The sequence below is a fragment of the Adiantum capillus-veneris genome, chromosome 1 (genome assembly GCF_014529385.1).
Source record: "Adiantum capillus-veneris isolate H3 chromosome 1, ASM1452938v2, whole genome shotgun sequence".
NCBI classification, from domain to species: Eukaryota; Viridiplantae; Streptophyta; class Polypodiopsida; order Polypodiales; family Pteridaceae; genus Adiantum; species Adiantum capillus-veneris.
The window spans coordinates 143,858,827-143,885,619 of NC_140931.1; the positions used below are offsets into that span (position 1 = coordinate 143,858,827).

The 26,793-nt window shown below is 42.0% G+C and overlaps 1 protein-coding gene across 4 annotated transcripts in view; it reads left to right on the forward strand.

Annotated features, from left to right (window-relative positions):
- Nucleotides 1–13,960, forward strand: part of LOC147465721 (uncharacterized) — a 29,822-nt gene extending 15,862 nt beyond the window's left edge. The window contains exons 3-11 of one of the 4 annotated variants that reach the window (XR_015189400.1): nucleotides 92–204; nucleotides 294–366; nucleotides 580–641; nucleotides 4,877–4,999; nucleotides 5,117–5,170; nucleotides 6,820–6,859; nucleotides 7,858–7,998; nucleotides 8,109–8,198; nucleotides 13,726–13,782. Coding sequence is in view for 3 of the 4 variants with exons in the window: in XM_086521549.1 (XP_086377675.1) it covers nucleotides 92–204; nucleotides 294–366; nucleotides 580–641; nucleotides 4,877–4,999; nucleotides 5,117–5,170; nucleotides 6,820–6,859; nucleotides 7,858–7,998; nucleotides 8,116–8,198; nucleotides 13,726–13,821 (785 nt within the window). In the remaining variant the exon portion in view is untranslated. Of the gene's footprint in view, nucleotides 1–91; nucleotides 205–293; nucleotides 367–579; nucleotides 642–4,876; nucleotides 5,000–5,116; nucleotides 5,171–6,819; nucleotides 6,860–7,857; nucleotides 7,999–8,108; nucleotides 8,199–13,725 lie in introns of all 4 variants that reach the window. The other 3 variants (XM_086521549.1, XM_086521553.1, XM_086521560.1) reach the window with 3 other exon arrangements.
- The last annotated feature ends 12,833 nt before the right edge of the window (nucleotides 13,961–26,793 follow it).

Sequence of the window (26,793 nt, forward strand, 5' to 3'; positions counted from 1 at the left end):
GATAAGTCTTGTTTTTTGACTTTGTCCCTTCTCTTTTATATGAGGATATCTCTCAGGAATTTTTAAGCTAGCTAGAGCTTGTTTTTTGTAGGTGCCATCGATGCTGAAGAACTAGTGACAGCCTTTAATGTCCTGGGCATGCGAGTTAAGAAATCTGAGGTGGAGAAAATGCTTGCAGAGGTTGATGCAGATGGTTCAGGAGAAGTATGGATCGTAGATTTCCTGTTTATTTGTTTTAGAAGCCAATGACTAAAGTTGAAGTTTTGGTTAATTAGAGCTAGTATGTGCTATAGGTAGAGTATCCAGAGTTTGTCCAGATTATGACATCAAAGCTTGATGCTCAAGTGCAAGAAGGTGATTCAGAAGGTAAAGAGAGACTCACGTAAAATTCAAAAACTGTAGGGTGCAAATTGCAGAGGCACTGCCTCCAAAGTTTGTGTCTTGAAAGATATAATTATAATACACATTACATGGAAAATTACGTCTCTTTGTTATTTTATCTTGCTTTCTTGCAGTTACACATTCTTGCAACTATCGTGTGTTGTGCTTTGCTAAATGCTGCCTTTCCTCTCCTTGCAGAGAAACCAGCAAAGCAGCCACTTCCTTTTCAGTTGCTTGCTCAAGCTTATCGAAGGAAAAAGGTGTGAAGGTGCTATAATGTAATCTGAAAATTATGTTGTGGCATCTATTCAGATGATGCTCAGTGTGTTGCGGAGCTGAGGTTAACCATTTAGTACTACCCTTTTCCCATCAGCTGTTGAGCGGAGTACTACGCACCTCTGAGCAGAGTTGCCTTAGCATTTGAGGGACAACGGACTTGCTGCGGGTCACATAACTTCCCCTCTGACTGCAGATGTTTACTGGCTTAGGTGCAATTTCCACCGGATTTTCTGGGCCAGTCTACGTGCCAGTTTGGTCCGTATCTCGCTCTCTTCTGTAGGTTGATACCACATCGTCACTTTGCAACAGGCAGGTTGCATGATAGAGTAAGTCCTACAATTTTTTTTTTTTCGAGAAAAAGATCCTTCCATTAGTTATAGAACTGCCCATAGGGCTACAGCCACCTCTACGAGAGAGGGCTACATCAACCATAGGGAGAGACTCTCCCAATGAAAAACAACATATGTAGACTGAGGGCTAAATCAGGAGATGGGAGGAGGGAAAAGCCACACAGGTGGACGGTAGTGCCATTTGGGCTCCCTCTGGACCATGGTGAAGAAAGGCCCAGGGCGCCAGAGTCGCAGGAACGCCTCTCTGCGCTCCCGCATGCGGTCAAAGCTGCCCTGAAGTCTCTCAAGCTGACCCTTGAGAGTATGGATTAACTCCAACCAAAAGTCATGAACAGTCTCCGCCGGTGGGACTGGGCGAGCCGCGAAGATGCGGAAGCAACGGGCCCGCCAAATGAACCAGAGTGTCAGGCCACAGACGAGCTCCCAACACACCTCTCTCTCACTACACCACTCCGGGGGGGTAAGCTCTGTAGCAAGCTGGAGTGTAGGGCGACCCCCTTGGATCACTATCATCCTGCTGGTGGAAGATAGCTCAAACTAAAGCACAGGTCCCATGAGGGTGGACCAAGCAGCATCACTCCAAGTGTACTGTCGCGTTGTGGAAAGAGCTGGCATCAGCCAAAGAACCCATGCTGTGCCATGGGGCAGTCCAACAAACAGTGATGCTGACTCTCCAAAGGATGGCCACAAGCTGCACAGGCTGCCGAAAAGCCACTATGCACTAACCAACTCCCAATTGCTGTAGCTCTGTGTGCAACAAGCCATAGGAACAAAGTGGTTCTCCTCAGTTGTTTGGAGTCTCATAGCCACTCCCAAAAGCTTGACAAGAACTCAGCTGTGAGACCCTCCTTCTGCCAATGAAGTGCTGCAGCAGCAGGACGAGTCTCCCTCCGTGCTGCCAGTATGCATACTAAAACGTTGCAAGACTTTGTGGATGTACTTTTCTTGAGATAATTCCACGTTGCCTGTCTCCCTTGATGCGCATACCAAGAAAGTGATTGGCATTTCCCAAATCTTTCATGGAAAACTGAGTGCTTAGCATCTTTTTCAACTGATTGATCTCATCAATTGATTTGCCTGCGATAAGCATATCATCTACATTCAAGATCAAGATAATTAAAGAACCATCGTTCAACCTTTGTTTGTATAAGCAGCGAGCCTCTTGACTTCTTATGTAACCTTGAGACTGCATGAATTCCACTGCGTTGAACTTTGCTTGAGGCCATAGAGTGCCTTTTTAAGTCTACAAACCAATTCTGCCCTTGTTGGCTTTTGGGTTTCACATACGAAACCCTCTGGTTGTTTCATGTGGACATCTTCATCTAGATCCCCGTGAAGAAATGCTGTGTTCACGTCCATTTGAACAAGTTCCATGTCCTGGATAGCAACCAAGGCAAGCACAGTGCGAAGTGTAGTAATCTTGACTACTGGAGAGAAAATCTCATCGAAATCCACACCTTTTTGCTGAAACCCTTGGCAACTAGACGAGCCTTTTACCTAGGCTTGGGATCTTCTGCTGTATACTTCTCTTGTATATACCCACTTGCAAGGTAAAGCATTTTTGTCTTTTGGTAATTCAACCAAATCCCATGTCTCATTAGCCACAATCAAATTGCATTCTGATTGCATATCTTGCTCCCACTTAACGCTATCGTCCATTTGTATAGCTTCTTTGTAGCAGGTTGGCCTTCCACTGTGAGTGACCAAAATGTGGTGTATACCCGGCTCAAACCGCTTGAGCGTACGTGATACTCTTACAGAGCGTCTCAGTGCCTGACTGCTGGACTCTGCTCTCTCCGGAGAAATAGTAGTATCTTGCACTTGAGGATTAGGTGTAACACTACTGAATTAAGTTGGTTCAGAGGTTACATCCTCAAACCGAACGCGTCTGTACTCAATTTCTTTAATGGGCTTCTTGTGCATTTTTGATTCATTGAAAATCGCGTGTGAGTTATGAAAATCACGTGTGATCCGAGGAAGAGCGCATATTGTTGTCACAAAGGTAGTGTGCATCAGCCTATTGCTATGCCCTTGGATTAGAATTTGAAAGTGCAAGCCAATGTGGGTGATGTGCTTGAGAATGCCACCATGTACAGGAAGATTGTTGTCACAAAGGCAGTGTGCATCAAAGTATGGTATGGCTAATTGTAAGCCTATTGCTATGCCCTTGGATTAGAATTTGAAAGCGCAAGCCGGTGTGGGTGATGTGCTTAAGAATGCCACCATGTACAAGAAGATTGTGGGTAGCTTAAAACAAAGCCACACACACACGCACCCCCAAATTATAAAATGGGTTTGGAATTTTAATCCTAATCCCCAACAGCTTATAAAGTCTTGTCGAGTGGCCTAATTTTAAAACAAAGCCACACACACACCCCCAACATTGTGCGCAGCCAGGAGATGATGTGGAAGCTGCTATACAGACGTCCATATTTTACGCTATTGATGGTGACGTGGCACTGTTGTGCGGACAACCCTATGGGGGCTTGCTTTTGAGACCATACGCTTTTAAGCTTGATGTTTTTCATGTGTTGCTTTTGATTTTGACCAAGGGCCTTTAAATCTGTAAACAAGGGTCTCTCTCTGGCATTCTACCGTGTAAAGAAGCAAAGAAGAGCCTCTCGATTTGTACATTTGTGAATTAATAATAAAGAAATACCGGAAGGGGCACCAGTTTTTGGGGCCAGTGCCGTCTAGGGGTGGAACTCTGCCACTCTGTGTCTCACGTGGATTCTCTCTCTCTTTCTCTCTTCCAGTTGTTTTGAAGTACTAAAAATGTTGATGACATCAACCTTAGGTATGTGGGGATCAATGGACAGGTTGCATACATCTTCACAAAGGCTATGGAAGTAGAAAAACTGATGCGATTTTGAGCTATGCTTGGAGTACGAGAGATTGTATTGATCTTGAGGGGGAATGTTGAGATATCATGGTACACCTGGATGACTTCTCCCCTATATTTATCACTAGCATGAGATAGCGGACACGAGCATTATCACCAATGGTACTATAGCTAGACTTCACCGACTTGGTCTATCTATTGAGATTGATGGCTACTTATCTTGCAGGCTTACTCGTCACATTGACTGTTGTACATACTCTCTTATATGTTGTATTTCCTACTTATGTTTCGTAAGCCTTGTCAACATTTTGAGTAGTGAAGAAAGAAGCAACAACTTTTAGCGTCCATCTCCATTGTGTGCTCTCTTGGTTGTGCGCGTGTGGGCATGCAATCTCAAGCTCTCCTCCCTGTCTCTTTACATATCCATCCCCACCTTTAGATTGATTCTTCTCTCTCTCGTGAAGAACCTCCTCAGTTGATCTCTCTACCTACTATATCCACTCGACATCTAGATTGCTGATGATGCACTCTTTATGAGGATGATAATTGCCATTGTCTTCTAAGAGGAGACTCTTTGAATGTATTCTTTATTAATACAAGCTCCTTCATGGGAGTGGGGTCATGTATTCAGTCTCACCTGCATTCTGCATGGTTAGACTGTTATATGGCTTGCTAGGTTGGCATTGATGTTAGTGCTTCTCAGCACTCTGCACCTATAATAACCTCTCTGCGTGTGTGTCTGTGGGTGCATGTGTCTGCAGCATGCATGCTTGAATAACACATTTATACCTAACATTCATGTGGGCATTTAGACAACTTTTTGTATACAATAGACATTATCTATCTTGGGCAAACTGAGTTTTGGTGATTTTAAAGATCTACATGTTGATCCATTTGATATAACAATAAAACTCTTAAGACCATTGCAATGGAATGCACTGCAATAAGTTTAAACGATGGGGCATCTTCCGAATATCTCCATTCTTGACGTTTGAAAGACTTTGTGTTGGTCGTCTTTTCCCAGCTAATGGAGGCTGTGATGGGTGGGGATAAAGCTGCCCAAGAACGACTTAAAGCAAAGGCTGAGGAAGCTGAGGCAGAACGTCAAGCTGTTCTTGCTGCCATGGAAGCTGAAAAGCAAAATCCAGTACATACAAGTGCCTTATCTTTAAGTAACACCAAGGCTTTGCTGTCATCTAAGAGTTTTCTTACACCCCTGTAGTAATGCAACAGACTTAATGTTACCATTGAGCTGGTTTTGCAGGCACTCCAATATGATGACAAGAAGATGCGGACAATTTCAGATGTGAAATACTCTGTATGGTCTTGGGCCTTGCTTATATAAACATTGTCTGTAGGTAAGTGATTTCTTATGTACTCAGAGAGAAACCCTATCTGCACACTGACAAATAGGGTTTCTGTCTTAGTACAGAAGAGATCTATGTACCTAGATAGAACCGTTTGCCTCACTACATATGTTCTATCACTTTTCTTGCATGTATGTCCACACATTTCCAAATTGCACCTCTACAATGGGCAGCAGACGGTACCTGATCCAGGTGCTGCTACCTTGTCTAGAAAGCGCATTCACTTTCTCTGTTCGAGGATGGACAGAAAGGGGGGGGGGTTTAACTTTTGGACATCTTGGAGCTTGATAGATAGAGATACTCTAGTGGTTTGGACTTGCCCAAGCTATGATGGATCTAAGCTGTGGGGTTATGAAGATTTAGAGAGAGAGAGAAAGAGGAAGAAGAAACTGTGTTAATGTCCTTTGAAGGCTGAACACCAACCTATGGAAAAATCAGATGCATCTTTTGAAGTACATTCCACTCTGGGGCCAAGGAACTTGGGCTATGTGACAAATCAATGTGCAACTGTCATATACTAGTAAAATGGTCAAATCTACGACTAAAACTGAAAAGGATGAATGGTAGCACAAAAGCTGTGGGAGAGTAGGTTGGATGAGGATGGAGCTCGATCACTAGGGGCTCAAAATGCAAGACTATATGCATCGGGTGTACAATTATGATATGCGTAATGTAGCTAGGCACTTCCTGTTCCATAGTGGGTGTGTAAAATGGTGTAAATCAATACGAAGGTGTAAAGCGCACCCTGAATGATTATATGCGTGGAGTGTACAATCATCATTTGCATAATGTGGCTACTCCTTCTGTCCATATAGGGGGTGCAAACTGGTGTACGTCAATGAGGTGGTGTATAGAGCTCCCTTATGAATCTGCCTGGGTCTGATTGGAGCTGGGCAGTTTCCCCTTCGCCTCCTGATGATGGTAAGCTCAAATCTCTGTCCTCTCTCTATTATAGAGCGTGGGTATCCGGTCTTTGTGGGTTTCTAGCTCGAAGGCTCTCTGGCCTGTGAAGTGTGACTCCAATTTGTGCAAGCTTGGATGGGGGGTTCATTGAAAGAGGTCTCAATGTGTACTATTGGAAAGGAAGCTTTTTAATAGGCATGAACATTATTCTCCTCTTGAGTAAAATTAAATCAAGTAATAACCTCCTTGCCACCTCATGCTGATGGTTATTAAGCCTTGATGCATTTTAAGAATACAAACTAGGAGCCTATGCAAGTGTAATTTACTTTAGTGTTAAGTAAATCTGCTTCTTTCTCCTCCTCATGCAAACACTATTGCTTGTAGCATGCTGTCTTTCTTTTGCACATAAATTGAGAAGCATTAGTTGCAATCTCATATCTATACAAGTGATAAGGGACATGGATGCACTTTATAGAAAATAGGTGTATGTGTGTAGAGCTTGCTTATCTCAAGTAGCATTAGATCTAGTCAGAGACCACCTCACTACTCAAGCCACTTTTGAAAGAAAGAAAGAGTTGATTGACATCTTTGAAAGGCCGAACTCCGCCTGTGAGACAAATCAATGTAGATAAGAGAGTTTTGTTGCTCCACTTTCTCACCTCTTTTCCACTATCTTTTTGTGTTGCTTTGTATGTAGAAAATGAAGAAAGCTGAAGCTCGAAGGGAGTTAGGCAAAGGTTTTTTGTCTCAACTATGTACTCTACTCATAAAAGAAAAGTTGAATTGCATCACACCATCTATAATTACAGACTCAGGATTTTAAAATGCACTAAAAGACCCATTAAAATTTTAGGATGTTAAAAAGGTACAATAATTTGAAATTAACCTTAATCGAGCTTCTTCTACATGCATACCGAGAGAGAGAGAGAGAGAGAGAGAGAGAGAGACCTCCTCATTAAAAGAATGCCAGCCAAAAAATTAGAGAAATCCTTAAAACATAATTGTGATCAAATTATGCAATTTTTTAAAGAGGTGATGGGTATAATATGTGTAAGGGCTGGTTCAGACTAGGCAGCGGAAGAGAGATGCACAGGGGCGTCAAGGCTCCATGTCAAAATCTGATTCGTCGCAGTTGAGGCAGTCTTCCTCTAGGCCCTCCATTTTTCTTCCAAACCCCCCCCCCCCCCCCCCCCCCCCCCCCGGGTCCTCGGAAGAGTTGATGGCCTTTCTCAGCATCTTTCGCTTTTTCGATGTTCCTCCTCCAACATCGTTCACACTAGGCGGCTCCAGATTTGCACAGAGCTGCTTCTTCTGCCGGTTCAGTCTGACCCAGCCTAAGTACTGTTTACTTTCATGTTTCTATAAACGTATTGTGCATGGTTTTCTTTTGGGTGTATGCACCTACCTAAACACTCACTACTTAAACCTATGAGTTGGCACATTATAAGAAGCTGAGTTTTCTATTCATTTCAAGAAAATTTTTAATCAAGTAAATGCCTTTTTCTCTTGGAACTTTGATTAGCCATGTCTATAAACTGGTTAAAAAAGGGCTTAAATGAGCCATTTTGTCTGGATTTTGGTTGGGCTTTTTGTGAGCAATAGTACACAAAATAAAATAAGATCAAATAAAAATCAAAATAAGATAAAGCCTTCGTGTAATTTTTTCCCCCTTTTTTAAATAAAGCACTAGTACACAATTCTCGTGTGGCTTTTCTCACCATGTTGCATTTTGCAGACGATCTGTTGCCAGATTATGTTGTAGAGAGCTTGGACGATGAGCTGAAGCATATTCTTCTAGAAAGCTGTGAGGTGCAAAAAGGTGTGCACGAGAAAGCGGAAGCCAACCCTGAGCTCGAGACTTCACCCATTGACAAAAGTAAGAGCAAGTTATCAAAGCTCCATCTATCATGGCTTTTTTTTTTGGGCTTTGTTTTTGCATGTAAATATACACAGAGGGAGTCCATATTAACATCACAATTTGTGAAGCTTGCAGGTGGAAGTAGAGTCAAGAAAGGGGCATTTGCAATGAATTTTCACAAGCAAGAGCTCTTAGAACTTGGCTTGCATCAGACACGGGTACGCACACACTCACAACACACACACACACACACACACACACACACACACACAGAGATGAAATGAAATGAAATGTTATATTAACGTCTTCAAAAGGCCATAATGACCTATGAGACCCGAAAGTTACAAAGTGGTGGATCTGATACAAAGTCAGAGTAACAAAATAACCTAACAACAGTACAAAACAAAGATATATACTATGGGGTCCTAAGTTGATCGATGTGAACCAAGCAAAAGACTAAGCAAAAAATGGGCGGCTTGTTGGGATAGCTGAATCACAAGAGATCTAGCATCGGTCGTTGGTGAATCTCATCAATTTCCTCCATGGTTAGTAGTCTGACCGGGCGTCGTGCATGCCTGGCCAGCGCGCTCCGAATTTTCTGTCGTAGCCTCTGTCGATGCTATGTAGTTCTTTGCAATCGCGGGCGCCTGGATTTCCCCAGTTCAATCGCTCGGTCAATCAGTGTGCCTCTGGTGTGAGACGAGGGGGAGCTCTGTTGTGGGAGTGGCTCTTGCGGCTGTCCCGTGTGTGCTCTGAAGAAGTCTGTGATCCGTCTTTGAGACTGGCTAGCCTCGCCATTCATCAGGCTATCTCTATGTCTGCGCAGCTCGAGCAAGAACAAACCCAGACATCTCTGATCTTCGTATCCCATGACTCTTGAGAGTGGTCCAAAACCTTCTCTGAATAAGCAATGGAAGTGGCCTCATATCTCGTAGTAGACGGGGCAGCGACATGTATAGTGTAGCTCTGTCTCAGGTTCCATGTTACACAAGGGGCATGTCCTGTCCTTTGCTGGTATTCCGCTGTATCTCCCAGTCTCAATCCGCAACTGGTGAGAAGATGTGCGTAACTGGCCAATAGCACATCGTATCCCATGAGACAAGTGGGTATCCATGTATCTGGGTCTCGCCACAAAACCATCTTCCGTAAGCTGGAGAAGGTGGTCTTTGTAAAAAGCCATCTTCGTGTCCAATTCCTGTGCTGGTTGTATCCATGTCCTTCTGGTGTCTAGCTGGGTCAGGTCTTGGCGTATGAGCTTGGTGATCTCTGACTGTGTAAGGGTGAGAGATGGTGCATCCAATGAGTAATGGAATGGTGGCAGCCGGTCTATGCTGAACCCATGTGCCTGAAACCATGATGTCATCTCCCCATACCAGCATGTTGTATCTCCTTGTATGGCTAACGGTCGAGAGGATTCAAGTGCTATGCGAGCATATCTGTCTCTAGGAAGTGCCCATGTGCGGTTTATGAAGGAGACTGATCTTGTGAGCGCCTCCACCACAAGTGGGGGGGCCGCTAGCTCTGCTCGGATAATGGCCCGTGGTACTGATGCCTTGGCTCTAATGAGCCGCGAGATCATAGAGACGAGAGGTTTCTCCATGTTCCCCCATCCGTCTGAGCGACCCGTCCTCCCGTGGTGATCCAGTGAAGGTCGAGCAATGCTGAAGCCACCAAGGTGTCAAAGAGCCAAAGCTTCGTCCGGGGCTCCTGAAACTGAACCTGTGAACACATCCTCTCCAATCTACCCAATGCTGCGTGGGCTCTAGTAAGTCTGGTTTCTGCTGCTCTTCTGAGTGAGAATGTAGGTCCGCTAAAAACCACTCCAAGGTAAGTGTAAGCGTCTGTGTACTCCACAGTCTCCTGGCCGTATGTGAGTGTAGGTGCTGACCTCCTGATCCACTGTGGGGTGGTATTAAACACCATAACCTTGGTTTTCCCCAGGTTGACAGACAAACCACTTTCGTGGGCAAACGTATGCAGAGCATCCAATTGACGTTGCATTCCCTCTGGGGATTCGGAGATCAACACTAAGTCATTAGCATATAGCAAAAGTGGAATCCATGTCCGTGCCAACTGAGCACCTTTATCCCCATCGTTGTCAATGTAATCAGAAATCTCATCCACATACATACCGAAAAGAGTGGGAGAGAGCGGGCAGCCCTGCTTCACCCCAATAGTGGAGTGAACCGGTGTAGAAAGTCCCTCCGGGGTGCGTACATGCCCTACTACTGATCTGTACAATGCCATGATCCCCCAAATGAGTTCTGTGGGTACTCCCATTTCCTGTAATCTACGCATCAGTCTAGCTCTGGGTACCGTGTCGAAAGCTTTGCGGAAGTCCACAAAGCTACAATAGATCCGTCTCCCATGAGATTTGTCTTCCTCGATGATGGCCCTGAGTGTTAGGATATGGTCAAGAGTAGAGAAGCCTCTCCTGAATCCTGCCTGCCGAGTTGCACGTATTCCTTCCCTCTCTGCCCATCTACTCAGCTGTTGCTCAAGAATGGATGCATACAACCGTGCCAGTGTGTGCCCAATCATAATAGTGCGATAATTCCGAGTCTCCATGGGGTCTCCTGATTTGAAGATAGGTACGATTGTAGATAGGCTCCAAGTGTCCGGTAGGCCCTCACACATGGCACGGTTAAACATAACTGCAAGAAGCTCTGCTAGTAGGTCTTTGGCATGCATGAAATGCTCAACTACTAGGCCCTCATGATCATATGCTCTTTCAGTCTTCATCCTGTCAATGGCTTTCTTCACCATCTCAGCAGCAATGCAAAAGACACATGTATGTGGGCATGGGTCGGGGGGGTTGGGGAGGGGCGGCTGTCCAGGTACTGTGTACAAAGATGATGCGTACTGACCCCAGGTCTCTATGGAGGAAATAGCAGGGGGGGGGGGGGGGGGGGGGGAACTGCTCATGAAAGAGCTGCCACGCCTCACTCGAGTCTTGACTCAAGAATAGCTAATATAGATCCTGCTCGAGTCTAGCCAAAAAAGCCCTCTTCTTCCGCCGCACCAGGCGTCGGAAGTCCATCTGTGACTGTCTGTGAGTGACGTCCCCCAATAGCACCTCCCTTTGAAGTCTGGCTCTAGTCTGGCGGCACTCCTCATCGTACCAACTGTTCTGAGGCATGCTCCCAAATAGGCAGCTCTGCTCAGGCTGGGTGTGTGGGTATGCTTCAGTTGCTGCCTCATGTAATGTCTGTGTCAGTATAGTAGTTAGCTCCTCCAGATGTCGCCTCGGGTCCTCAGTGCATAGGCGTCTGTAGATTCCGTCCATGTATACAGAGTCCGTCTCCCTTGTGAATGTGTAGCGAGTAAGGGCTGCTACTCGTGGCCTGTGTGCTGCACTGAAATGGAAGGAGATGGTCATTGACACCAGAGCATGATCCACCGCCACCCCGACCGGTCTGGGCCCAACTGTGAGATCCTCGATACTAGAGATGAGATTCGGTTGTGCCATGACATAGTCCACCGTGCTGGCTCCATGTCTGTGTGGGAAGCATGTAAAGCCTCCCGCCAGCAGGAAATCTTTGTAGGCCGTTCAAGATGGCCAATCCATGTGCAGTGCCCATGTCTATCAGGTGTCGCCCATACTCAGTATATTCCATATCGTGTGATAGTCTGGAAAGGCCCGTCTCTGCCACATCTATCTCTCTTAGCATCTCCTCTGAAGTATCATAAAACACTGCCTGGTGATGGGCAGTCCTAGCATTGAAGTCCCCGAGGATGATAATGTCACCGTCCCTAGAGAACTCCCATATGTCATCATCCAAAATAGAGAAAGGGGACTGTCTTCTGGGTGGTGCATAAACTGATGTACTCGGGGGAAAGTAACAAATAGCTAGATAGAGGTATCTGCCTGTCTCTGCTTTCAGTCTCACCCACATCTACCTAGCCTGCTCGTCCCTGCGGGCTATATATGTATCAGTGGCTGCAGATCCTCTCTAAATAACACTGCCACTCCTCCCGAGCCCCGCCCTCTGTGCTCTGAGCGTGTCTCCTGTCTGTAGGCTGTCTCCCACCTATATCCACTGATGTGAGGCATGGATTGCCCAAGGGCCTGGTGTGTCTCAGAGTAGAAGATGATGTCTCTTCCAGTAAAGCTATCCTCAAAAGCACCCACATCAAGACGCATAGATCCATTGCAGTTCCAGGCAGCTACTTTGAGTGTGGTCCCATAAGTCTCGCACCGTCATGTGGAGCGTCGCTCAAGTATTACCACTTTTTCGTCTCGGTAAAAAGCGATCTTGCCTTTTCCCCTTGCCGCTCTAATCTTCGGCATTACTTCATGCATATGAGCGATCTGCGAGAGGGTGAGATCGTCCCCAAGAAAGATGCTAGTCTCTTTAAGAGTTGGTCTTTTCTTCAAGAATGACTTCTTTGCTTCCATGGAGGGAAAACGGAGGATGAGTGCTCTTTCTTTTGAGGTTTCTCCACTGCCTCCATTTTTCTTTCAGTTGCCCACTCTCCATGCCCTTGTGTGTGTCGGCTCTTGAATCCCCATCAAGGCTGTGAGTTCTTTTACTTCTTCGTCCACATTGCCTTGGTCTTTAAGACCGCAAATTCTCACATGTAAAGCGCGCACCCTTCTCCTCTGCTCCTCCTCTAGTGTCTGGTTAATGATGTTGTTGGGTGCGGACGTGGGCGTTATCTCCTTGTCTTTTCCTTTCTTGGCCACCTTGATCCATTTCTCGGCTTCGTCCGCCTTCTGTTGGGTTTTGGTAAGAACATCCACCCAAGAAGTCGTCATTTCTTTGTGTTGTTCTTCTCCCTCTTTGATGGCCCGTACTTGTTCCTTGATCGTGTTGATTTCTTCAATTACTGAGGGTTGCAGTTCGCCCTCTTCTAGTGTGTTTCTTGATCGGGCTTCGGCGTGATGTGATCTCTTCCTCTTGGGTCGTCACTCGGTCTTCCAGCGTGCTTATGTTGCTCTCTTGGATCAGTACACATCCTTCGAGAATGTTTATTGTGCCCCAGAGATTGTGGTTCATCTTGGTGATGGTCTCCCTCAATTTCTCTTTGCATTTTCGAATGGCATCCTCTAGGGGGTTGGCTTTTTCGTTCGTCTTCCTCATGTTTGATCGCCGTCCGCAAGGGGGTTAGATGCGCGTGTGCACCCACCCTAGCAGCGGGCGCGGCACTGGATGTACGTGTGCACCCACAGTGGCGGCGATCGCGACGAGTGGCGGAGCGCGAGGCGGTGTGGCCAGGTGCCCTCAATATGTTCAGCTGTGTGTGTGTGCGCCTCGGAAACAAAAGTGAAGGGGGGGGGGAGGGGGGTAAATGTTGGTAGAAATGAAATGAAATGTTATACTAAAGTCCTCAAAAGGCCATAATGACCTATGGGGCCCGAAAGTTACAAAGTGGTAGGGGCGGGGATTTAAAAAAAAAAAAAAAAAAAAACTCCCTACGCGTAGAGGATGGACATCCTACGCGCGAAAAGGAAAGAGGGGGGGGGGGCTACGTTAGTGTGCAGTGGGCGCGCGGAGAGAGAGAGAGAGAGAGAGAGAGAGAGAGAGAGAGAGAGAGAGAGAGAGAGAGAGAGAGAGAGAGAGAGAGCAGGGCAGGACAGCGGGCGCGTGGGTGCAGCGCAGGCAGCGGGTGCAGGGCAGGGCGGACGCGAGGGTGCAGCGCAGGGCTGCGGGGTTGCGCGAGCAGGGCAGGGGGGCAGAGAGAGAGAGAGAGAGAGAGAGAGAGAGAGAGAGAGAGAGAGAGATTATTGGTTGGAATGAACAGGTGAGGCATAAGCCTGTTTTGGAAAGACAATTATTGCATCTCAGAGCTATCAAATCTATTCAAGAGTATGTCCACAATCCAATCAACTATGAGTAGAAGGGCTTCCAAAATATGTATATTGAGCCCCTTTTTTTCTTAGCCTTTTCTTTGCTCAAGGTTTGTAACTATATAATTGTCATCTGTTTATGCTTTCTTGAGGATTTTATAAACATTAATATCGGTAAGATTTTACAAACTTTTTAGTCGGTGAAGTTTGAAATTGGAAAATGATTTCAAGTTTATATCAAAGTAATTAAGTACAAATTATTACAAGATAGTGTAATTGTTTCAAGAAATTAGAAAAGGTTTTGTTTCACCTCTTTTGTTGGTTTACACCTATTTTTTGTTGGTTTAATTTGTTTCACGCTCATCTCCGATATGTCAATCCATCCTTCAAGCCTATTTGTACCTATTTTTTTAGGGTGGAGTGGTGAAGTCCACTCTCATCTTCGACATTATCAATCCATCCTTCAAGTCCTTCCTCAAGCACCAACCTTGAGTTTGTTATACCACTCTTTTAGGAGACCAAAATCTCTTGTGCCCTTTGCTTTTGTGATGCATCATAAAGAGACCAAATGGGCTAGGAGTAATTTAGATGCAGTGGGGGTGTTAAGAGACAGGTGTCACTATGGCTTAGCAATACTAAGGACTTCAGTGCTTAAATCCCTTACATTTGTGTCACACACTCCCTTTGAGAAAAAATCCTATTGGTTGCATGTTTCCCTCCCAAAAGTTTTACCCTTTTCCAAGAAGTCTCAACTTGAAAGGCTCTTTTCGATTCGTTAAGCTTTTTGTAAAGGAGTTAATACGAAGGAGAAATCTATAGAGCTCTTTTTGTGTGAAGGATATTACGAGCTTTAAGGAAAGTGTTTTCTTTAAAGTGCTAATATTGGAGAGACTTGGTGTGACTACTTCACAACAAGATTAGCATCATACCACGCATCCCACTAGTGCAGAGTGTGATTTGGCTCTTAACAAGGTCTTTGTCAAAGTAGAGTCTTCAAAACATTAAGGGCATCAAAGGGTGACCATATTTGCTTTCTTTTTTAAATGTTGATCTGCCATGTCTACTAGTTTGTAAAATACCTTGCAGCACCATGCCCCACTATTTTCATTTTTCTTGCACTTTTACACTCTCATGAATTGCTTTTCTATATGAACTCTCAATCATTCTTGAGTTTCTTCCTCAAAATTTTTTTCATATTTGATGACCTACAAGACTAAAATTACTTCCTTCAAAGGATTTAGTATTTAAATTACTTTTTGCTTAAAAATCTTGATTGGCTTCCCAATTTATCATAGAATATCTCAAATTAGGCCAAAGACACATGATAAATTGGTTGTAGTCATATTAAATTCTTAAGACCTTGGAATTTTATTACTAGGCATCACATCCCTTGAACATATTTTTGGGAATGTGACTAAAAAGGAGCAATGAGACCAAGAGGCAAATTGGAGATGATGGTTGCAAAGAAATTAGAAACTTGATCTTTCTCAAACTCTCTCTGGTTTTCAACTCTTAGTGGTTCAAGCTTGTACACACAAGTGATATGCAAAGACATCTTTGCTAAAACCATATTGCTTTCTAACGAGTTTCTAACTCTTGTAAACCTCAAGATGGTCACATTAATTGAGAGGCTTTGCATTGTCATGAGAAAAAATGATGATTTTTGGGTACTGATCATGTTGATATTGTTTATAAATGAAGAAGTCATAAGTAGAGGGTAATTTTGTGACTACCATTAAGCCAATCGACAACTACAATCTCAAATAGGCAATAGCACACCTAAATAAAAAAGCCAATGACGAACACATAATATCATTGAAGAAGTGTATTGTTTTACAAAATAAATAACAAACTCAGAATAGAGTTAACAAACTATATCGCCTTGGACATTGTGTTTCTTATGTGTCAGATGGAATAGTAGCTTGCCCACTAAAATAAAGTCTTGTTTGTTGTATTAAAGCTTGTATGAGCATTGCACTAGAGAGCACAACAAAGCATAGGAAGGGCATGACCGAGCAATGAAATTGAAGGAAGCCCTTCTTTTCTATTATTCTCATTTCTTGGGCCAAGTATTAATGTATTTGCCAAATTTTGAGTTTTTGAATTTGACTATCTATCTTGGGTGGATATTGTAGTTAGTTGGGTTTGGCATCTTGTGACGCCAAGGGTTGGGCACAGCCCAGTGGGGAACTAGCGTGGGGGCTTGTCTATATGAATAGACAGGGGGGAGCATTCAATTCCATGACCGTAAGCCTCCCACTGGTATCAAAGCAAGGTCGTGGTTCTATTTTGGAAATTGCTTTTTGCATGTATGCAAGGTGCTATGGAGAGATGGAGGCGAAGGAGGGTTTTTCGACTATGTCGTGTGGGTATCTCCCCCTAGCACATACACTACACCACTGTCGATGTGCACCAAGTCAAGCAATCTCATTGGAGGTTGGAAACCTTTATGAGTTCATACTCAAAGACCACTACCCTTTACAATTTCGGAGGTCAAGGATAGTCCCCCTTCCCCCCTCAAGGCCATCCAACAAGCCCAAAGGTTGCAACATCGGAGCTTCAAGCATATCTGCCATTCGACAAGCACATTGGGATTCATTAATGCAAGTTGAATCTCACAACTATTGGTTACGACAAGCGAAGTTGCATCCACAACACTAATAGAGAGAGCAAAACATAAGTGGATTGATAACAAAATAGATGCAAATTGATAGAAATGATTGTGACAAGAAGGTTGCTTTTGACAAGTTTTCAAAGCCTTCCAAATCGTACTTCGGAGATTACGACAAGCGAAGTTGCATCCACAACACTAATATAGATAACAACAAATAAGTAGATTGATAACAAACTAGATGTAAATTGATAGAAATGATCGTGACAAGAAGGTTGCTTTTGGCAAGTTTTCAAGGCCTTCCAAATCGTACTTCGGACATCTTGCAAAGCACATTTGGTGCATTGAAGCTCTTACGACGTCACTTTTGCAGCAGACAAAGAAGTTCGATGTCGTCGACAAGGTAGTTTGGCGTAGGAATTTGATTTGGCAAGGGCAATCAGATTCCATAGCTTGTTTTTTGTCATTGACAAGCAATCCAAAGACACACCACAAGGCATTTACAAGGTACTAATTTTTCCCGTTACAGTAGCACTGCACTATGGATTCAAACATAAACATGCATCATAGCTTCAATTTTGAGCATCCATCATCCTTTAGGCCTATCGTTGCCTCATAGTAGGATACTATCATAGAGAATACCTGCATGAAAACTAGCACAAATGACCAGATAGAGAGTTGCTTGATCTTGAGGAATCTAGGGTACTACAATCATGCATTTTTGTGTTAGAAACAAATTTTGAACATTGGAATGAGAATGTCACTAAATTTTTTGATTTAGTAGTCCAATTCATGAATCAACAGGTCAAGGACACTACAAGTGAGCCGCATATGAATTTTTTGGAATCAAGATTTGACAATTCTATCGTGGAGTGCCAGAGCAAGGCTCCAATCCGAACCCATTGCAAACTCTTATTCAAAAAGAGGTGGATGAGTTATTGAAAAACACGAAACCACCAGTCTTTCAAGGGGAGGAGAAAGAACACAACAAAGATACGATTAATATATACCTTAATAAATCGAATGATATTCACCAGTTTTGTTGGACTTCAGATGCGCCCAAGGCATTGCAAACTAGAATGATATTCACCAGTTTTGTTGGACTTCAAATGCGGCCAAGGCATTGCAAACTAGCTTGACACTAGAAGACAAATCCTATAAATGGTGGATGTCTCTCAAGGAGAAGCGCATCATAATTTACACAATTGCTTTCAATTATGTGTCCATAAAAGAATTTCTTCCTACTAATGAGAATGATAAAAACTGGACAGCATGGGATAAGTGTTCTATGCGATAGCATGAGCCACTGCTTGAATACATCCCGCATTACAGAGATGCTATCCTAAAATTATAGGGTGGTTTATATGACTTCCAACAGGTATGAGGGTTTATCCATTGATTAACTCTTGAGCTTTAAACTCAAAACACTTAAGGAAGTTATAGTGAAAACACATGTTCATGATGATCTTGATGATAAATCATTGCATAACATAGATATGTATGATAATTCACATGCGCGTGCATCTCATGATAATAATCAAGCACCTAATAAAATAAAACTTGTTGTAGCCTCATTTGATGCGTGCAAAAAGCCCAAGGGGCCTAGAGACCATGAAAACGCAATGAAAGAGAAGTTATGTTTCACTTGCGTGGGAAGTGGGCATGGCAAAAAGGTGAGTTATGTATCATTATCTGTATGTGGCAACCGATATTTTGCCACACGAGCTTGTGAGAATGCATAGTTATATTCAAGGTCACAAGGTGAGAATCTTAGTAGATGACGAAGTCTTTCACAATTTTATTAGCTATAAATTAGTGAAGCGTCTTAGTTTGCCTCAGAAACCTAGCTCCCACCACTACAAGACAACTATGATAAATGGCCATGATGCTGAAGTGTGGGATACCCAAGTTAAAGGTGTGTCTCTTGAGATCCAAGGGTATCAAACAACTTTATATTTTCAAGTGATGAACATGGGTAGAGTGTTGATTCGGGAGTGGTTGCTTGGGTTAGGTTCATCATTACATCGTAGCTATGAGCATAACGGTCTCATGTTTAAATCCAATGGTATGCATGTGTTGTTGTTTCGAGAAACAAATGTACCTCTCTCACTACTCATTCGTACAGTTAATGAAGCTCTTTTTAATGATGAAACAGAAGGACTCTGTTTGTATTACTCTTTGTGGCATTTATTATATAATGTTGATAATGATTCTATTATGTTTGAAAATTCCTCAACACTACATGCTTCTCTTTCCTCTTTTAATTCTCTTACTACTTCTCAACCATCACAATAAGCAAATATTACTAATAAATTGAAGGAACTCTTAATGGAATACAAAGATGTTTTTCCACAAGATTTACCACCTCGGTCATCATCAACACATTCTATGAAACACAACACAAATGTGGTTGTAGGTACTAAGCCTGTTAGTCTACCGCCTTACAATATTGAGTCATTCTGAGGCTATTGAGATTGAGCGTCACCCTGTTGACTAGCTTTGTTGTGGGTTTAGTCAACCTAGCTCCTCAAAATGGGATTCTCTCAATCAACTGGTAAAGAAAAAAGATGGTACTATGCAGATGTGCGTAGACTATCATGGTCTTAATGTGATTACTATTAAGAATAAGTATTCATTGCCATGGATAGATGAGTTGTTTGATAAACTTAAACATATTCGTAGTTTATAAAAATAGATTTGCAATTAAGGTATCATCAAGTAAGAATTAGACTTATTGATACACCTAAAATTGACTTTGGAACAAGGTTTGGACATAATGACTTTTTGGCTATGCCTTTTGGCTTAATCAATGCGTTAGCTACTTCATGATGCTCATGGATAGTGTATTGAAACTCTATCTAACCAAGTTTGTCATTGTTTTTCTCGATGGCATTCTCGTTTATAGTGCATCTAAGGAAAGCACTTATACTATCTAAAGTAAGCGTTTGATCTTCTTAAGCAATATAAATTATAAGCTAAAGAATCCAAGTGTGATTTTTTGAAAACCAAAATTCACTATTTGGGCATATAATATTTGTTTTAGACCTTTATATGGATTAATCCAAAGTGAAACCATCCGTAATTGAACTCCTCCTAAAAAATTGAAAGTGTTCCAAATTTTCTTAGGATTTGTAGGCTTTTATCGTAGGTTTGCTAAAAACTATGCAAGAATTGTTGCTCGTGTGATGGACCAATTGAAAGCCAAGGGCAAAGCATTTCATTGAGGACAGGATTAATAGCACAATTTTGATGCACTTAAGATTGTGCTAGCTATTGTACCTATTTTAGCTATTTTGGATCCAATGAAACCTTTTGTCCTTGAGATAGATGCCAACAATCGAGGCCAACTGCTTTTGAAAGTAAGAAACTTGATTCTGCATAGCAGAATTATTTTGCTTATGAAAGAAAGATCTATGCAATACTACACGCTCTAAAAAGGTGGCGATATTATTTTTATGGTCCTCAACTTGGAATAGTGTTTGACCATGAGAGTATGAAGCGGTTTACATAGTAGTATGATTTGAAGGGTCGAAAGGCCAGGTGGGCTGAGATTCTTAAGGAGCATGATTCAAAGCTTTGATATTGTAAAGGATGATACAATTTGGTAGATGATGCTCTTAGTCGAATGCCTGCGATCAGCTCACTTCTATTCATGGAACTCAAAAGTGAGTTTTTGGAGTCTCTTAAGGGAAAATGTGAGCATGACAATGCGTATTCCAAGATGTGGACTCATTTTAAAAAGAGAGATCCTTCTCACTTCAATGCTAACAGTGTGTCTATTTTCTCCATACCCTGTTCTCCTCTTTTGAGTGATGAACTGATTAGATAGAAGGATTTTTCCATGAACGAGGGGTACCTACTCCACAAGGGGAGAGTTTGTGTACCGACCAACAAACAAAGATATTCGGTGTCAAATTATTTATGAATGTCATGAGAGTCCAAATGTAGGGTACTCAAACATAAAGAAAACTTTCAGTAGCTCTCTTTAAATGATTGAGAACACAAATCAATCTTAGTATTGCAAATCATCCAAAGAAAAATCGTAAAATTGAACTAGTTAAGTAGGTGATAGAGGATATTCTATGAGCATATGTTAGCAAAAAGCAATAAAATTGGGAAGATTATCTCCCTATTCTAGAATTTTGTTTTAATAGGGGAAAGCATGTTACTACTTGAATCAATCTCTTCATGCTTATGTACGATTGTCAACTTAGGTCACCAGTTATGGTGGGGTTCGCTATTGAGAAAATTCAGCAAGTCAAGGACTTTATCCAAGATTATATGGATATGCTGAAATTGCTCATCAAAATGTTCGACAAGTACTTGACAAATATGCCGATGAGAAACATTGACAAGTTGCTTACGTATTCCAGAGCATTCAAAAAATTTAAAAACTAGAGCTACACCTAAGTTATCTCCTAGATATTATGGCCTATTCAAAACACTCAAGCAAGTTGGAGATATGGCCTACAAACTTTCTTTACCTGCACACTTGTATTCATCCAGTTTTCCATGTAAGTCGTTTATGTAAAAGCTTGCATAGGGATGAAAATGTAATTGATCAACAAGTTTTGGCGGATTTCTTTGAACCCTCCACCCAGTCTTGCAGGAACCCAAATGCATTCTTGACTATCATGATTTACGTACTCATCATCATGTGCATTTTTAAACATTAATTAAGTGGAAATCTAAACATGCAAAACGTGCCAAGTGGAAAAAACATTAGTGTTCTGAAGAAGAAATACCCCACTTTTGTTTTCAAGGATGAAAATGCTTCTCCAAGGGGGGAGTAATGTGAAGCCAAGGGCTGGGCATGGCCTAGTGAGGCACTGAGAAACTAGCACGGAGGCATGTCTATAAGAATAGACAAGGATGTTTAGGAGGAGCATTTGGTTCCCTAACCCCAAGTCTCCCATAACTATTGTCTTATGTGCTTATTTGAAACGATGTGGTAATATTTGTGTAATCTCTCTCTGTGTGTACGGGAGTAATGGCAATCACCTGTAATGGCAAGCTCCCTCCCTCTCTCTCCCTCTGTGTGTGTGTGTGTGTGTGTGTGTGTGTGTGTGTGTGTGTGTGTGTGTGTGTGTGTGTGTGTGTGTGTGTGTGTGTGTGTGTGTGTGTGTGTGTGTGTGTGTATAGCTTGAGCTCTATATTCCACCTATTTTTTTCTCTTTGAGCTTGTAAGATCTGGTTGAGCTATGGAGAATAGTTTTCTTTTGGTTGAAGACTTATCATCACAACAAACCTACTATGGCATTTGATTGGGCATGGCAAGTAGAGTGTGAATGGAGGTAATGGAACTCGCAACATATTTCAAAGTTATTTCCCACGTTTTTATTTTGTAATTGGAGCATGTTTTGTGTTTTTGTTTGTAGTCATCAACACCAACTGGAAATAGGAAAGCTCCCTCGATAAGGCTAAATCCAAATTCACAATACCCACACGAACATAGCACTAAAGCCATTAGGGAGTATGAGAGAGAAAGGAAGAGAAAACTTCTTCGGCAAGTGCAGAAGTGCTCAAGGGAGGAGAATATAGTGCATGGTCCGGACAATCCCTTTGAAAAAGAAGATTGCTCCACAAATTGTGAAAATTTTCAAGAGGAAGATTGTTGGGTTTAATAAAGATGTTGAATTACATATTTGGACTCTAGTTGTTGCAGAACATCCTAGTTTGGAGAAAATGAAGGAGCCCCACACAAGGAGGCTGTTGTTCAACATGCTTTAATTTCCGATGTTTGCAACACATTAATCATTGCCAAGAAGCCAAAATCTAATGAGGAGTTAATCATGAAAAATGCAACATTGACAATTGATGAGTTCACAAAAACAACTCCTTGTTGCAAAAGTATCATGGGTTCTAAAGGCTAGCCGCTGCATCTTGCACAAGGCAAAATCACGAGTCAATGGCGATCCAAGTACTGGTTTGTTCTCCTTAGCCTGCAAGCAACATCATCAAAGTCCAATAATAGAGGAATTGAGAAAACTAGTTTACACATTATTTTAGAGAGATGAGACACACATATCACCTAATAAAAAGTATGTTTGTTGCAAAATAATAAAAAAAAGGATTTACATGACACACCTTGTTCATGTTCGTGAGGAGCCTCACGTATTCAACTCACACAACTAGTAATAACTACCATATTATCTCTATAATTTGTATAATGTATAATTTACTGTATTAAATAACATCCTTTGTGACTATATGCTAACTATGTGACATTCCATACACGTGGTTGTATTATCAAAGGCCACAGTGCGACTCTATGCTAACTAGGACACAGCCTCTCTATGTGGAATATGCTAGGAATATTTCTATTTAACATAGATCTCAATGTGACTCTATGGTAACTACCATACATGCTCTCTTGGAAGTATGCTAGTTAGCAAATGCAACTATGTGAGTGTATGCTAATTGTATACAATCTATCTTAGATGTATGCTTGAGAGAAAATGCCACTTTGCGATTCTATATTAACTACCACATAGGCTCTCTTAGAAGCATGCTAGTTAACAAATGCCACTCTATGAGTGTGGATCATTAGCATACACGATCTCTAGAAGTATGCTAGTTAGAAAATGCCACTCTGTGAGTTTATAATAACTAGCATACATGTTATCTCATGAGTAAGAAGTATGCTACTTAGGACACTGTTTATGCTAACTACCATACAGACTCTCTCGGAAGTATGCTACTTAGAAAATGCCAGTATGTTTATGCTAACTACCATACAAAATCTCTTGGAAGTATTCTAGTTAGCAAATGCAACTCTGTGACTTGTGAGTGTATGCTAATTAGTATAAATCTCTCTCAGAAGTATGATAGATGGAAAATGCCACTCTGTGAGTGTATACTAACTACCATACAGACTCTCTGAGAAGCATGCCAGTTAACAAATTCCACTCTATGAGTGTATTCTCATTATCATACAAGGTCTCTCTCAAAATTATGCTAGTTAGCAAATTCCATTATGTGAGTCTATACTAACTAGCATAAGATTCTCTCAGAAGTATTCTACTTAGCAAATGGCACTCTATCAATTTATGCTAACTAACATACAAGACCTTTTTGAATTTTTCTCATCCAACACAACATTGCATTACATTTTCTAGGTAGCATTGGTTTGCTAGGTAGCATACACAATTTAGCAAATGTATGCTAGCTAGCAGATGAGTCTTACTTCATGTATGCTTCTTTTCACATATAGATGTAATTGTGGTTATGATAACTGGCATATAATTATTTGATTGCTGCTATTATATTTTGTGCAAGTCGAGCTCTTTCACACGAGTTCAAGCCATTCTTTGTATGAAGATTGAAGGATAGATACACTTGTTGTTGTGAGTATCATGTTTGAATGTCCTTTCTAGAAGAAACTTTGAACCATATTTGATCCTAGGGGTTCGGCTCCATGGACATAAGTGTAGGCCTACATGTTGCTTATGTGCCGAGGGTGATGGATGTGCAGCCACTCATCACTTTTTTGAAGGTGTTCATGAATTCAAGGAGTTCATTCGGTGTCCAAAGCCAGAAGACACTAGTTTCTTTTGTAGTAAATTCCTCATGGGGGAGTGTCAGAATTGTGGGGTGAGAAACTTGCGGACGTGCTACTTTGAAAGAGCCATAGCACTGCAGGAACATTTGAGTCCACAAGATGCTTTTCTAGTTGTGTCCACAAGCACATTTGACGTATTACTTCCTGCACACCATCTTCTTTGGTTTACCTTTCAATCTACAGAACACACAATGCAATTTTTCCTTTAGTATATATTATTGGTCATTGAAAAGCTCTCTATAGATTGTAAATGGAAAAATATTACAGTGAGCACAACCATATCCAACCATATCCAACCATAATCTTATTGTGAGCACAACCATACGAAGCTTCAATCGATCCACAGGCTCATCCTTGTGTGAATACCCCAATGCATCCAGTGTTTCCCTCAATGTTTTGATTTTGAATTGTAGTTCCATTTGGTGCTTGGCCCCAATGTTTGGACAACCCAATTCCATCTCTCCATCTTGTATCTTGTCCATCAAAGATACCACAACAAGATTGACCTTTTCATCGTTTGCTTTTTGTATAGCCTCATGTTGTTCTGTGTCTTGAGCACACACGAAGGCCTGTTTAGCAACAATTAGCTTTTTCCTCAGGTAAGGAGAGACATTCTCAACATGTTCCATGTCGCTCCCAACAAAGAATGAGAAGCTCTCCTTCCCAACTTGCTAGGGTGAATGTTTAAGTGGGAGCATGGCATGCCTTTGACAACCATGCCCATGCTATTTACAATCCATTCAAACTCTAAGTGAATCCAACTGTATGTTGCATGCATTCCACTTCTTCACATAGACATCATAATACCCCTTCACCCAAAGATCCTGCAAATGCATCACAACAAACTCTACCTAGTTGAATACAATGGTGGAATTTGTTGCCACTGCACATAGCCTTTGGCTAGTGGAGACGTTATCTCCATATTAGTGGGTAGGTTCTGATAGACTTTGTAGTGGAACTGTAGGAGATCCTCAAATCTTTTTCCACAAATGTTACTACATTTGACTATGTATTGATTACTGTCTTTTGCCTGTCTAAACATTGAATATCACTTTGTATTAGTGACTTGATCCCCGGGGCGGTCACTTTTTAGAATGTGTATGATATCACGTGAGTTAACCGGAGAGGATTATTAAAAGACCAAAATGTATAAAAATGTATACATACAGAGGGGGGTGGGGGTTTTTTAAATAGGCTCACAGTGTAAGTATAGTATGTATATTGGGGTATTATTAATTACCTCTTGAATGCACGTGATATAGGGGTCTTTTGATAAGTGACTGCCCCGGGACTTGCTCCCACCTTACAAGCTTTGGGTCTGCACCCTCCATGGGAAGGCCATACTCAATGTGGAACTCCTCCACTATGTGGAAAATCCTTGTCCGCAAGGGATATTGAACCTTTGGGCTCTTTAATTGATGTGGAACATCAAGACATGGCCATCACAAATCTACAAAGTTATTTGCAAACAAGGCATGAAATAATGGGATGCATGCACCTCACAATCCATACACATTGAAACTCAAACGTGCATGCATTGTTTTCTAACAGCATTCTATTTCATGCAAATACATGCAAGAAGGGGAGATACAACAAAGCACCATGAAAGTACTTGCTGGTGGAGCGTTGATCTTCAGTGGGGATTCCTTAGGCAGCGGTGCCTTCTTCTTAGTGGTTGAGGGAGAAAATGGAGTTGGTTCTACTCTATGCTTCCTCCCAGAGAGATGCTCTGTGCCAACTGCTAAATGGCTTTTATTGTGAAGGATAGGTCCGAAATTGGCTGTGATATGTGGAGATGCGATTGTCTCCCTACCTACACAAACCCCCGCATAGTCCCTACCCATGGTGAGAATTTTTTTCGGCTACCTCTTGTTATTTCCATTGGTGGCCCTCATTGCCCCTCTCTCTCCCTTCCTCATCATTGTGCCACTACCTGTGTGTAACGTCCTTGAAATGTTTGAACTAGAAGTCACCTAGCTGTAAGTGATTCAAAGGTCCCCACCACCACAACTTGAAATTATGCTATCACGGAAAATCCCACACACTTCAAAGAAATGACATCTAACACAAATTCCCACACACTATCATGTATGCTAGCAAGATATACTATATGCCATATGCTTTGATAACTCAGAAAGTGTGTCACGGTAACCTGCTTACACCCATTTGTATGTATCCTATTGTAGCCGATCCTTTGTATGGTTTAATTACCAACTTTGCATGGACAAATGAATGTTACTTAGGAGTCATTTCAAAAGCTAATTTAGAAAACTATTATATTTTCTCCTATTCTCAAGACTCCAAATTGATGTAAGATCTTCCATGTGTATTATGACACATCAAATTTTTCTATAGGGTGTGTATTGGCACAACCTGGTGAAGGTACCGTGGATTTCCCAATCAACTTTGCAAAGTAGACAACTAAATGTAGCAGAGAAGATTTATGCCACAACTAAGAGAGAGGGCTTGGGAATGATATGTGTTGTGAACCATTTTTGGTACTCTCTCCTAGCCAACAAGTTCACATTCTTGTAGATCATCAACCCCTACCTTACCTAGCTAAATGTAGTAGAGAAAATTTATGATACAAATGAGAGAGAGGTCTTCGTATCACGCGACATGTCCTTGGAAAGATCTTTTCAATTGGGTCCTAAACACACAAACTCTGACAAATTTTGAATTGATTTGTAAAAGTAATGGCCTTCCCATCAAATGTGAAACATGGAGGAGATTCCATTTATAAGACAAAGTTGTCACATCAAAAAATCAAATCTTATAGAGTATGAGGAATTTGATGGCATGTTGTAAATCAATAGAAGAATCTCATTAAAAATACATTTTACAATAGGT